The sequence below is a fragment of the Rana temporaria genome, chromosome 9 (genome assembly GCF_905171775.1).
Source record: "Rana temporaria chromosome 9, aRanTem1.1, whole genome shotgun sequence".
Taxonomy (NCBI): Eukaryota; Metazoa; Chordata; class Amphibia; order Anura; family Ranidae; genus Rana; species Rana temporaria.
Window position 1 is genome coordinate 107,153,549 of NC_053497.1, and position 14,814 is coordinate 107,168,362.

The window sequence follows — 14,814 nt, forward strand, 5'->3', positions numbered from 1 at the left end:
TTTATGGCCTCCCTGCAATGTGTCTACATTTGTGTTAGTAGATGCTTGTCACATCCTATATAGGAACTACAATGTGATTACTGGTGGTATATCAACTAAAGCTGGCCATACATTGCTAGTTTTTCTTTTCCTCCAGTGGCCTCAATTCACATAAACCTGCAGCTGTCACAATACACTAGCAGCAGCAGCTGATCAATACAAGTTTTCCAGTGTGTGTCTCTTCAAACAAAGTCAATCACATCAATGACTTCTGTTGAACAGGGGGTGCCAGACACTGATTAAAATGTGCTTGGTCCCCGGTGATCCAGCTAAATTTCAAGCACAAGCAAAATTACAGATATGTTGCATTTTTATTGCACTATTTTTTTACATTGTATATAGCCGACACTTTTTTTTGTGGCTTGAGAAGGAAGGGTTTAAATTTCCTGTTAATATATTTTTTGCTGCATCCTGTTTTCCTTTTGCTTTCTGTCCTGGAGACACAACAGGAAGTGACAGGAAATCTTCCCAACAGGAGGAGAAATACAGTCTTTGCCAGTTTTCACCACAACATGTATCCGATTGTAAGATTCCTGTATCAGTGACAGCTGTAAAAGTCTGGATTACCCATCACTTTGGTCACAATGGTAATAAGTACAAACAGAGAGGGCAATCCCCCCAATGGACTCACAATAACTACCTGGCAGGTTTTAATACTTCTTCATTCTACCCAAAACTACTAAAAAGGTTGCTTTTAGATGCACTGTAATAGGTTTAGCCGTAGTCATAAAAAGGATTCTGGATGGGTAGGTCACACAAGTAATTCACATAAAGGGAAAATCCAGCGATTCCATTCAGTGGTTATTCTGTCCATTCACCAGGAGCAGTATCACAGAGGTATGTGGGGGTCTTCATCCTTCACTTGTACAGCTGGGGTATTAGAAATTGAAGTGATCATTGTTTTTTTGTAATAAACGCATCTCGCTGTAGATGATTTTGAAGTTTTATGAACTCTGTAAAGAAAGTAGTAAGAATTTGTATGCATGTCTAGGTAAACTTTGCATTGATGTGAATTATTGATTTCATACGTTTACTGTTGCAGCTGGCACTAAGAGGGCCTTCTGGTCCAATGGGCCTTACGGGAAGACCAGGACCAATGGTAAGAATATACACCCATGTGACCTTGTTTGATGTTTTGGTTGTGTGACTCTGTGACTTACAGCTGTGTCATTTCAGGGAACTCCAGGTCCTTCGGGATTGAAGGGGGAGTCGGGTGATTTAGGACCACAGGTGAAAATTTGTGTTTATTATTATTACTATTAGAAGCCTAAGCTTATTTACTAAATATGCAGAGGGAAGGGAAAATGTTTATACACATGTTTGAGTGGAGCATTTGTCTTCTGTCAGGGCAAAAGACTAACTCCACTCAAAACGTATTACTATTATAGCCCTACCCCTGGATAAGCCGCTTAGTTTGATGGGTCCTGTGTTCTGCCCTGACTCTTTAAACTGCTTTGTCCCCACTGACACACATGGTATAGAATGAAGGCCGCTCACACCAGTGTTAGTATGCTGCTATTACTATCCAACAGTACACAGAAAATATGGTAGATTAAATGGTTGTATTATATCAAGGCAACTAAACAATGCATAAATCAGTAACAGGCAATTGAACATGTTTAACCACTTGCCCACCAGGTAAATTCTGGCACTTCTCTCCTTCATGTGAAAATCACAATTTTTTTGCTAGAAAATTTATCAGAACCCCCAAACATTATATATTTTTTTTTAGCAGACATCCTAGGGAATAAAATGGCAGTCATTGCAATACTTTTTGTCACACCGTATTTGCGCAACGGTCTTACAAGCGCACTTTTTTTGGATAAAAATCACTTTTTTGAATTAAAAAATAAGACAACAATACATTTTGCCCAATTTTTTTATATATTGTGAAAGATAATGTTACGCCGAGTAAAATGATACCCAACATGTCACGCTTAAAAATTGCGCCCGCTCGTGGCATGGCGTCAAACTTTTACCCTTAAAAATCTCGATAGGCGACGTTTAAAAAATTCTACAGGTTGCATTTTTTGAGTTGCAGAGTAGGTCTAGGGCTAGAATTATTGCTCTCACTCTAACGATCGCGGCGATACCTCACTTGTGTGGTTTGAATACCGTTTTCATATGCGGGCGCTACTCGCGTATGCGTTTGCTTCTGCGCGCGAGCTCGTCGGGACGGGGCGCTTTAAAAAAAATTTTTTTGGTTTTCTTATTTATTTTTATTTAGTTTTATAATTTTTTACACTGAAAAAAAAAATAAAAAAAATTGATCACTTTTATTCCTATTACAAGGAATGTAAACATCCCTTGTAATAGAAAAAAGCATGACAGGTCCTCTTAAATATGAGATCTGGGGTCAAAAAGACCTCAGATCTCATAATTAGACTTAAATGCAAAAAAAAAAAAAAAAAAAAAAAAATTTCATTTTTTCAAATGACAAAAAAAAAAATGTTTCTTTAAGAGGCTGGGCGGGACTGACGTTTTGACGTCACTTCCGCCCAGCAGAGCTATGAGGACGGGTGAAGGAGATTTCTCCTTCAGTCCCGTCCCCGCTCAGCTGCCGGACACATCGGATCCCCTCCGCCGCTACCGACGGCTCCGGTAAGCGGCGGAGAGCGCGGGAGAGCGGCGGGAGGGGGGGGGGCCCCTCTCCCGCCACCGATAACGGCGATCTCGCGGCGAATCCGCCGCGGAGACCGCCGTTATCGTGTACACCACCGCCCCCTGAAAAGATGAATGTCTCGGTTGTGGCAGCAGCTGCTGCCGTTATCGAGATATTCAACTTTAAAAAGGAGGACGTCTTTTTGACATGGGGCGGTGGTCAAGAGGTTAAAGATACAATACTAGATACTGTGAACACTGACCCATAGGATGCCGATCAACTGAACTGTAGTGATGCTAAACTCCATTTTAACTGATGCAAACAGGGCTAAAAGTATTGGCAATAACTAACTCAAGAATGAAGTTCCTCGTGTGCACACTATGTATACTGTCCCAATAGTGGATGAGCATATGCATTCCTGATGAAGGGTACCCCTGGAAGTAACTGCAAGGTACCTGGCGCCTAAATATCATTGGATGGCTAATGGCCTATTAAACAAGGAGCACTCTCTAATTACAGTAACTGTAGCCCTCCACTGGCTGCCCGTAAAGGACCGGGTGACATTCAAGACACCTCACCCACACAAGCCTCACCCACAAATGTATACAGGGGAACGCTCCCCAATACTTAAGCGAGAAAATAAAACCGTACGTCACCAAGCGCGTGCTCCGGTCAACCAACCAAAACCTTCTCCAAATTCCTAAATCCCGCTACAAAATCGAAGGGAGAACGCATATTTTCGGTCCAAGGACCTCGGCTCTGGAATGCTCTACCCACTACCATCCGCTTGGAGGAAAACCATCAGGCCTTTAGGAAAAAACGAAAGACCCACCTCTTCTGAAGGACCGGTACGACTCTGGATGTCAAGCGCCTTGAGGCGATTAAGTTTGCATTTGTTGCGCTATACAAGTTACTCACTCACTCACTCACTCACTCACTCACTGTATGCAGCAAAGAATTGAACTTGGCAGTTCCCCTCACTACTCCTGGCTTACAAGTCCGGCCGTAGACGCTTGACGGTCAGTTTTCCCAGAAGTCTCAGTCCTCCCAATTATGTCCTCTCTTATGTGGTCGCACACAACGACAGGTCTCCCTAGCTTGAGTCCCAAGGCACAGCAGCTCTCTCTATGGCTCAGTCTCTAGCTTTGGTTCTCACAGGCTCTAAGGATACAGCAAGGGTACCCAGCTCTGGTCCCTACACACCAGGCTCTGCATTTAGGCAAGTACAGCACAGGTCCGCACACGCTGGTTTCCCCACACTGTCTTCCACAATCTATGGTAATTTTTCCCAGGAACACGCCTCCTTTTTTGAGCAGAAAATCATGGGTGTTAAAGTCTGCAGCTCCATTAACCTCCATTGGCTTGTATTGCACATGTTCCATTAAGGACTACAGTTCCCAGAATCCAATGCAATCTCCCCTTGAATAGAACAGAGCCGCTGCTTTCAGGAGGGAGCAAGGGGGATCACACACAGAGCCACTCTGAGGCTCACACAGCAGGGAAGCTCAGGGCAAGTGATTTTTTGTACACACAGAGGCAGAGGATCACACACCTTGCACCCAGCTACACTATTTTACACAGGTTCTGGTAGGTTAAATTGCACCCCAATTTTTTATGAATCCCAGGGGTTTTAACAATGAGATATCCTTAATAGTATTCTCTCGTCCCTCCAATTGTCATGGCTATTATAGATCCAAATAAGGAAATGAAGGGTGTCACCCTCCCTTGTTGGATACTGCAAAAATGTTAAATAAGTAACCTCACATATACACAAGTGGAGTCATTAGTGTGCTATCTTTGTATGTGTCAACAAAACATAACGCTGATAGAACTCAGGGCCGGGTCTGAGAAATAGGATGCTTTAGACTGGTGCAGTTTGACTGCACTGCAGGTGCAGCGCAGCTTACCTATGTGTTACCTACAGCAGGTCAGCTGTGCTTTCCATAGAGTTATATCATGTGATGCGTGTTTAGTGCGCTTTCTGAAAGTTCACGATGAAGCATGCAGAAGTTTTGGTACGCATTCAAAAAGCACATCAAAACTGCGGGACACAATATAACCCTTTGGGAAAGCACAGCTAACCTGCTCCAAGCATGCGGGTAAGCTGCGCTTTACCAGCAGTGTGTTCAAACTGCATTAGTCTGAAACCAGCAATACCAACGTAGAAGAAACAAATAACTGACAAATCCAACTGTGACACAGCATGTCATGGCTGTGTGGGTGGGGCAGAGACACAAACTACTTCATGCATGTCTGTACATTGTGGGGAGGAGAGAGACACAAATTACTGTGAGAAAATCTTATTATTGTGGGAGGGGCATGAACCCAAACTACCCAGGGGAGGGGAATCTCACCATTCTGGAAGGAGAAAAAAAAAACTGTGGAGAAATATCACCATTGTGGAGGGGTTGGAAATGCAAACTATTGCTGGAAAATCTCAGCATTAGGGGAGAGGGAGGAGATGCAAACTCCTTCAGTAAATATCACCATTGTGGGAAGGGTAGAGACACAAACTACGGTGGGGAAATCTCACAATTGTGTGGGAGGTAAGGACACAAACCACTGCAGGAAAATATCACCATTGTAAGAAGGGTGGAGACACAGACACTGTGGGGAAGTCTTACCATTGTTGGATAAGTGAAGGAACAAACTGCTGTGGGGAAAGCTCATCATTGTGGAAGCAGTAGAGAAGCAGACTATAAATGGGGAAACTCACCAATGAGGAAGGGGAATAGACACAAACTACTGAAGGCAAATCCAATCATTATAGAAGGGATGTAGACACAAACAACTGCAGGGAAGTATTACCATTGTATGAGGGACATTGACCCAAAGTATTGTTGGGAAATCCAGCCTGAAGCCTATGAGGAAGCAGGCAGATGATTAAACCCTAGTCTTTACTAAAGAATTAATTTTGTTTTAAGTTAGTCTTATGAGAGGCAGCTACTGCCAAAACATTTGCTAGCTCTAAGATCTGACAGACTGTGGCCTGTATATATACATACAATGTCTAATTATATTTTGATTTGCTTCTTTCTATAGGGTCCTCGTGGCTCTCAAGGTACCCCAGGTCCCTCAGGGAAGCCTGGACGTAGGGTAAGTGTGTACATTTTACAGAGAAGCCTCATCAGTGACTCTGGATACTAAAAGTCCCAGCGTGCCTTGTGTGTGTTGGAATTTGTCTAATGTCATCCATAGAGTATTAGTATATGGTTTAGATTTTGTTTAGCATGTAATTACGTGCAATGTCTCAATAAATTTACATCAGTAATAATGTTACTCATATATTTTTTTGTAAGTTTTGGTGACTGAAAACAATATTTCAGTAAATTGATGCAGAGCAGGGCATTTGTTCTGCTTCTATTTATCAGTATCTGACAGATCAATCATAAAAGCCAAATTTCCCAGACTGACACCCATATTTTTGCACCTTTTCAGGGTCGGGCAGGCAGCGATGGTGCTCGTGGGATGCCGGGACAAACTGGACCCAAGGTATGGCTTCTCAGGCATGATGGATCTAAAAGAGTGACTTTTTAAGTGCTTTTGTTTAATGTGATATTAAAATAATTTATGTTTCAGGGTGACCGAGGATTTGACGGTCTGGCTGGTTTACCTGGAGAGAAGGGACATCGTGTACGTTTATTTTATTTCTGCTGTAACTTTTTCCAGTGCATCATGTTGGTAATCAGGGACTTAATATGCAACTGTTGACTATTGACAGGGTGAATCTGGCCCATCTGGACCTCCAGGACCACCAGGAGAGGATGGAGAGAGGGTAAGCTGCCCACTATGTTGTCATCTATTCCACATGCTACGCCCAAGATTAAGGACCAGTCAGTCATGATTCACCCATTCCCTGTTTGTCGAGGAATTGCCACTTAATGCTTAATATATTATTGTGTTTTACTAAGAACTAAAGCTATTTCTACAATTAAAATCCAAATTTCTGAGTGGGTTTGAATCTGGTGGCTTATGAGAAGAAGCTCAATTTCTTTGTCTGTCACAGCTCAGGGTTAGATACACCTATGGTGACCCATTTTGCTTTTGGGCATGTTTTTTTTTTTTAACTTGGTGTCTATTGATAATCCACTTGCCCTGGAGCTGGAAGGGTAACCCAGAGGGCAAATAACTGCATAGGAGACATATATGACCGACATGCCAAGGAAACAATGTGTTCAGCAGGAGCTTTGAAAATGAACTTTTGACCTTGATGGATAGAAAATGATAAAGCCAACAGAAAGCAACTATTATCCAGCTGTCCCTCTATACAGTGGTGAGAATATTGGCTGACCTGTAAAGCGCAGAGGAGTGCTGAAGCCCAGAAAATATGATGATGAACATTTTATTAGTTCTGGGTGATGGGACTGACCTGTTGTGCCAGGATTACACAACAGATAAATGCAATATATTTCTCTTTCTATAGGGTGATGATGGAGATGTTGGACCCAGAGGATTGCCAGGTGAACCTGTAAGTGTTTCAGATTGTAATATCGGTATATTTTAGAGAATATCTGCAGGATGTGCTGGCAATGGATATAGTCATTTAGTAGTTCACATATATATACATTTCAGAGTTACTCAAGGTGCAACTTCCCCTCCCCCTGCCCAATTTTTTTCCAATTATTACAGTACACACGTAGAAAAGTAAAACCATTCTAAATAACCTGAGATTCTTACCTTGTGTGATATCTAAAAGAAAGAATTTTGGTGAATTAGGTTGAATTATAAACCCATAGTAACTGTTTTCATCATTGCTCGTATGAATCTTATTGCTATCCCAGAGACTACCTTAACACCCCTAAATTGGCATCCCCAAAACACTCCACTTTATCTCCTATGTGACTGGGAAAAACAATAGATTGACCCCCTTCATCTCCACCTTCCCTAAGCCATACAGCCAAAAATACTGGATATTTTATTTGTCATAATGATGGTATTGTAGCCTCCTATATATGGTCTATATTTGTGTGAGATATGTCTGATGTGAATTCGTAACCTGTAAATTTAGATGTTGTCTGTGCTGCCTTTCCTTACATGGCTTAGCTAAGGTGAGGTTAAAAATAGGATTTTTATCCTCAGATAAGTGCAGTTTCTGCTGGTGAACTCTGAAGCCTCGTACACACGTCCGAGGAACTCGACGGGCAAAACACATTGTTTTGCTTGTCGAGTTACTTGTGAAGCCGCCGAGGATCTCGACGAGCCAAAAAGAAGACATGCTTTCTTTTTGGCCCGACGAGATCCTCAGCGGTTTCCTCGTTGAAAAGTGTACACACGACTGATTTCCTCGGCAAAAAAAAAAAGCTCAGCAAGCTTCTTGCTGGTTTTTGCCGAGAAACTCGTCCGTGTGTACGAGGCCATAGAGTTGAGAAGGATATACTACTCTGGAAGTACCTTGGTTATACACAACCATTTTAGTTACACTCTATAACAGAATAGGGCTAACTAAAGAAACTTTCAAATTTTACATGCTTACTGTTCTATAATCTAATAACTGCATTCCATATTTGCAAAAATGCAATTAAGAGAAAGGAACAGTAAGGCAAAACCACTCTGCGGAACCACTAAGAGGAAGGCCTATTTAACAAATGTACATTTGTAATGACAAACTACACACAAACATGGTTTTTTAAAAATTAACACTCTCTAATAAGTCTACTCACATTAAGCTGATCACATTTTTCTATAAATTGTAAAAAAATACTTCAAGATAAAATAGTTTCCCTTTTAAACATCCTTGACCTTGTCGCTATATTACCACTGCACTGACTACATCTTACCTGTTCAATAACGGATTATCACAGATAGTCAACAGATTTTATCAGGGCGTATAGAGTAAGATTATTAAGGGCTAATGTAGTCAGATCAGGGAAATTGTCCATTTTGTAGTATACATAAATGCAAGGGCCAAACCAATGGCAGCTTTTCATTTTTTTTTGTGTTATTTACAGGGACCAAGAGGATTGTTGGGACCAAAAGGACCTCCAGGCCCCCCTGGACCTCACGTAAGTTTGCCTACTAGGCGACCGCACTGGGGAAGGGCTGCATCTGTGGGTTGCACATTCCATGCTGCTGTATCTGCAGTAATCCATCTCCCCATCATTCCGTATATAGTGGCGCAGCAGCAGCAGCGATGTTTAATAAGCACAAACCAGGCAATTACTGTATAATTTCTGCCCATATTAAAGTCAGGCTGATAAGTTGTGGCTCGTAGCAGAACAAGCTGGTGATTGGAACACCACAAACGCATCTATCATGTTGATGATTTGAAAAGAAGATAAACATTTGGAGCTTTGGGCTGTGCAATGTTGTTTAGTAGGGGTATACAAAGAATTCTCATCCCATCAGACTGTTCATGCACATCCAGGGTTTCTTCCTGCTGAGATGACAGCTCCAATAAGCATCCTTTTGTGCATCTGAATCATGAAAACTACAGCAAATATATGTTGTTTGTGTTCTTTGTGAGGATAAAAGCTAATCGTTTGTAATAGAAAAAGCCTCTGGTTTTGCCCTACTTATGATAAAGATGTGCATTTTCTGAGATGCTGGTTAAAATGACAAAGCTTAACAACAAACACTTCCATAAATTGGAGGCTTTCGTTGCATGCAGAGATTTTTTGTCATGTTAAAAATCCTCAATGTGCCCACTAGCGCATTGTTTCCATAAGCTAGCTGCGTACTATAATAATGTGGACTGAGGGTTGTAGCAAAGCCTGTGTAATTACTGTCCCAGCCGCTGATTAAGCCACCTATTGAGAAAAATTGGAACATACGACTGTATGCGGTTATGCACAGAGGGGTTGTGTAAAGCACACACATGCATGGGAATATGCTCCAAATGCAGATAGTATGCCTTCGGAACATGTGTCTGCTTGCATGCAGGTGCATTATGCAACCCAGGACTCACAACTACGTGCAAAAGCACCTTCTAACTCCTCTCAATGGGCAGCTGAACATGGAGGCTATGGGCCCTTGGAGAGTAATAATGCAGTTTCTGCACACTGCACGCAACCCCCCCCCCCCCCCATTTCTGATCTCTTTACTTGTTAATTGATAATACTTGTTACTCTGCTGTCCTGCTTATCTTGTGACTGCAACACCTTCTGACCAATAGGAAATCTGAAATGTTATAGCTGTCACTAAAAGAGGAGGTGAGGGAAATCTGCTAATGGGAATATCTATTCAGTGACCACTATCTATAATACATTTTCCCTCACTTTGTAGGGATTTCCTCTCACTTCCTGCTCTCCAGGGCGGAAATGGGCACAAAGCTTCCCAAGGGGAACCTGATAAGGATTTTAGCCATCCCCTACTCCATCCTAAACTCAAAAAGGGTTTGGCTATATATATGGTATTGTTGTCAAATTTCAAATTATTCAGAGTTATGTTGCCTTCAAACTTCAGTTTCATTGATAAATGGAGCAGAATGGTGACTGCTAATACATACATATATTGATTCCAACATAGTAATTTTACAGCCACTGTACACTAAACATGAAATATCATAATCGGTAGGTTTTGTGTGACATTGTTACTGTGTCTGAAGTTATGTCATCTACTTTTTTCAGGGTGTGTCAGGAATGGACGGACCAGTTGGTCCCAAGGGCAGTGTGGTAAGTGTCATATGGCTATGATGTCATCTGGGGAGCAAATAAGCTTCTTATGTGCAAAGCGCAAGCAATTATTGAATCGCAAGATGAAATGCACAATAATATTGAAGATTCGCTGACTTAGAAACATTTTTACTGAGTGGCAGTCTGCAAGGCCAGAGATTGGGTGACTGTGATACACGGAAGCTATAATGAGCAGAGACAATAATGAGCTTAGTCTATATAGATAATAACATGCAGGAAAAAGAGCAAAAAAGATTTATAGATTATGGATTATATGTTTAGTTAGTGAATTTCCCCAGTACAAGCGTTTTTATCAAATGCATGTGCTTCAAAGAAAGCATCAGAAGACATTTGTGCGTTTCTCTGGTGTTGTAGATATATTAAAGCAAAAGGAAAATCCGCTAAAAAAATGTTTTTTTTTAGGGCTCCCCAGGTGGGTTATGTCATAATATGCTAGTATGCATAGCATATTAATACATTATAACAGACTTACCTGTCATATGATGTCCTTTAGCGCAGTGGTGGGATCGATCCGCCAGGCCCCTGGCCTTCCTTCTGGGTCCCATGCCTTCAGCCATTTGATAGGCCACGATGACACCAACCTCGCACATGCGTACAGGAGTCGCATAACTGCAGCACAGATAAGGGCCATAATTGTTTGTTGAGCTGCGCATGTGCGGCTTAGTGAACATGACAGCTGACAGGCAGAAGGATGCATTTATGGCAGAAAAGACCAATAGGGTCTCGTCTGTCATTAATACCCTGCCTGCCAGCCATCTGAATAAAATCAGCTTTACTTCCACTTTAATGATTATTTTTTATGATGACCTTTGCCTCATATTCTTTCAGGGACCTCAAGGTGAACCAGGACCACCAGGCCAGCAGGGAAACCCAGGTGCACAGGTGAGTTGAATCATTAAATAAACTTAAATTAAATGCTATTAGCTTAAGATTTACCACAACATTTTTAACTGCATTTGCCTGGTGTCAGCAATGGCCCTTTCATATCACTTTTGAAGGGGGGACACAATCTTGGACTGACTGAAACAAATCACTTGAGTGCTTAGATTATTGCTTGTTTTGCTGCATTCATTTTGACCCATTGCCATCAATGGCTCCTACTGACACCCCCTTTAAGAGAGAACTGATGCCAGGGCTGACATAAGAAATTCAGAGTGCCAAGCATTAGGATGTAATATTTATAGGACACTTTTCAGTGCGGCATTACAGGTTGACTTTAATATATACCTTTCTATATGTGACTCTGGCGGTCCTTCTTCCCTGCTCTTTGTCACCTTGATGCTGTCATGAAGATTTGCATCCCATCAGTAATTCCTCTGTAGTCTCAGATTTTATTTATGAAGTGCCCAGATGGTGTGGGGTAAACGTGTAACTCTCGCTGGGCCGCCATCTTGAGTGGTGAACACCTGGCGACCTTTTGTCTAAGCTTGAATTTTAAAAGGAACGAACAAGTCAACAAGAATCATTTTACAGTGTTGCATCTGGTACAAGAAGGCTGCAGCAATCTTACTGAGTTCCCAAACTGATTGATAATTTGCCTGTGTGCATATTTTTCTAGGTTCCATGTGTTGAATTCTGGCATGGTATGACCCGATAAAGGTTGCCTTTGTAGTATCTTTAGGATAGTAGTCTTAGCATTATATATCTGATCTGTGGCATGTATAAATAATCAAGGAGGAGAGGAAGTTTGCACTTTCCAAGTACAGTAGCACTAAAGAAAACAAGATAATGTATAAAAACAACAAAAGAGCATTAGCTGCAAACAAAACCTGAATGTCAAAATAACATTGTCAATATACTGAGATATCTCAGAAGTCAAATTAATTCAATGATTTATTTATTTCTTTCAATCTACTCCGAAGTCCTCTAATAAAAGTAGACATTTTAAGAAACAGTAAAGATTTTTTTTTTTTCCCTCAGGGTCTTCCAGGTCCACAGGGCGCCATCGGTCCTCCAGGAGAGAAGGTAATATGACATGGGGCAGCTGTTGTGTACTTACAGTAATATACAGTCCATCTGCTTCTGCATTGTTTGCATCAAGCCTGTCATCCTCTCCTCTTCCACGGTATTAGTGTTTAGCAGAGAATGTACGCCTCTCCAATTAGGGATGACATGTTTACATTTATCCTATACATTCATACAATGATGTATTCCTTTCATGGTTCCATTAAACTTGTAGTAAATCACACGACACACAATGTAAAATGACACACGCCTTTACTTCTTTAAACATCAAAATATACCAACTGACCCTCATCGCTTGTATACAAACGAATGGATGAGCAAACTACGAGGACCAATTTCTTTTGCACAGATAAAGAGGTCCATCAGTAAAGTTAATTATTAGTCTGTAACTTGCAGGAATTGATTCATATAAGGCATGAATTTAGCATGCGGTTTACTGTTCACAATCTAATGACTCATTGCATATTTGTGGTAATACCGCTGCTTCAAAAAAAAAACTATACTGCTCTGCACATTGCTGTTAGTCTATTACAGTATGCATGCTTAGAAGAGGGGGAGCAGAATGATGACCTCAATAATGTACTGCCCCTTCACTTCCTAACCATAGGCGGATGGGTGGGGTTAGTAATAAAGCTGTATTGTTTACCAGCAGTAGAGGATATTGAGGTCATTGACCTGTCTATTTTGCCTAGCAGAGGTGTCAGGATCACAAGACTGATTACATTATATTACAAATCCTGGGTCAGGAAAAATAGTTCAGGTACACATATTTCAGCTGTGTTTCTCACTCGGGTTGTGGGTCGGGTATAACATGACAACAGGAGACTCTCTATAGGCCGAAATAGGTTTTGCCAGTCATTGTACAGGTTTACTAGGCAGGAAGCTAAGCCTAGTACCCCCATACTACCATAGCAAATATGGATGTTATACACATATAAAAAATTATAAAAAAGAAACTAGGGTTATAAAACCTGAACATAAACATCATTTATAATAGGTTGATCACATTTACACATAGGTTAAAAGAAGGTAAAATAAGAAAACCAACTCCCTTACAGGCCTGTGACAGCCAATGAATTCTGAATGATCTCGGAAGCATCTCAAAAGGATTTCATACTGTCATGAAAGTTTGCAGAGTTCTTTATTGCATTGAGTCCCACAAACTGCAACAAACTTACACTGGGAAGGGGTGGGGTGATAAGCTACATACTGACACTTCAGGGCATTTGCTTTACTGACAACCCCCCAAGCAGGGCATTGTGGGGTTTGCAATTTAGCAGTCTGGAAAGTAACCCTGAAAATCCAATAAATATCTAATTTCCTTTGCTGCTTTCAGGGCCCTCTAGGAAAATCTGGACTTCCCGGTATGCCTGGTGCTGACGGTCCACCTGTAAGTATACAGCTCCGTTTTTTTTTTTACATCTCATGCAGGAGGTGTTCCATGCAGATGATTGGTCATACACATTTAGACTATCTGCAGAGAAGGTTGTTGTGTAGAAATTTTTCAGACTGACATGTTGAATATGAATGGGCTCTCGTTCCCCGCGCAAACCACGGCCCACTTGGCCGCACAGGTGTGAACCTGGCATTAAGAAGCAGTAACAGTCTGAGTAGAAAAGCCTGTGTCCTGCCGGCATGCCGCTGAGTGGTACCCTTGCTTTCTGTGGGGAAGAAGAGCTCTCACTGCAGCGTCTCACTAACACACCCATTGCTGAGTTACATCCAAAGCTCTTCAATCATCAAGGTGCATGCTCCCTGCTGATTATGGATCTGGTTCTCACTCACCAGGGGGTGTGTTAGACCTTTTACAGTTGGATCATTACATGAAGAGCAAGGGGCTCAATCTGCAGCATGCTGGCTGGAAACAGGCTTTTCTATGCAGGCAATGACTTCTTTAGAAAGGAAACAAGCTGTAAGACTTTGCATGCCTTTTGTTTTGATGCACCTGTAATGTATTTACCAATTTAAACTGAAAGTTCAATTAAGCTTTAAAAATGTAAGTTAGCAATGGTGGCTCCTCTGTATCTTTTCAGAAAGGTTTACTTTTAAGCAGTTGTTTCATCTGTAAGATGGTTTGTAATGAGAAGGCTCTTGTTATACAAAGGCTGCGTGCGGTTAGTGCAGTTTGCTCCACCCACACATGGAGCACTGAGGGCAAAGATGTGTCAGATGAAAGTAATTTTTTGTTCCAAAAGCAGAAACACTCCGGGATGTGTTTAAAAAGATCTGCAAAATCATGGCTTTTCATTTGACTGCACCATCTCTCTATTTTTCTGGATTCTGGCAGCTTTTCTGTTTTTTAACAGTTTGATGCAGGGAATCAACCTGTAGAAAACAAATATGATGAAAAGTATACAGGCCAGTGAAAGATAAAATGGCAACATGTAGTAAAACCTGTTGAGAAAAGACAAAAACCAAGATGAATGCTACCTTGAGGAACAATAGTCTCCCTGAGGCTTGACTTGGAAACATGGCAGCAGGATGAAATTCTACATGTACTGTAGTGTTATGATTTGAAACATTAAGTTGTCAGGTCTATTATTACTGCAGTAGCTGTGTGATATTATTGATTGAGGT

The 14,814-nt window shown here is 41.4% G+C and overlaps 1 protein-coding gene across 2 annotated transcripts in view; it reads left to right on the forward strand.

Moving 5' to 3' along the window:
• The window catches only part of COL5A1 (collagen type V alpha 1 chain), a 255,317-nt gene that overhangs the window by 118,449 nt on the left and 122,054 nt on the right, over positions 1-14,814 (forward strand). For both annotated transcript variants that reach the window (XM_040324092.1, XM_040324091.1), the window contains exons 14-25: positions 1,082-1,138; positions 1,216-1,269; positions 5,684-5,737; positions 6,080-6,133; positions 6,221-6,274; positions 6,363-6,416; positions 7,065-7,109; positions 8,590-8,643; positions 10,207-10,251; positions 11,101-11,154; positions 12,193-12,237; positions 13,574-13,627. In XM_040324092.1, the coding sequence (XP_040180026.1) occupies positions 1,082-1,138; positions 1,216-1,269; positions 5,684-5,737; positions 6,080-6,133; positions 6,221-6,274; positions 6,363-6,416; positions 7,065-7,109; positions 8,590-8,643; positions 10,207-10,251; positions 11,101-11,154; positions 12,193-12,237; positions 13,574-13,627 (624 nt within the window). The remainder of the gene's footprint in view (positions 1-1,081; positions 1,139-1,215; positions 1,270-5,683; positions 5,738-6,079; positions 6,134-6,220; positions 6,275-6,362; positions 6,417-7,064; positions 7,110-8,589; positions 8,644-10,206; positions 10,252-11,100; positions 11,155-12,192; positions 12,238-13,573; positions 13,628-14,814) is intronic.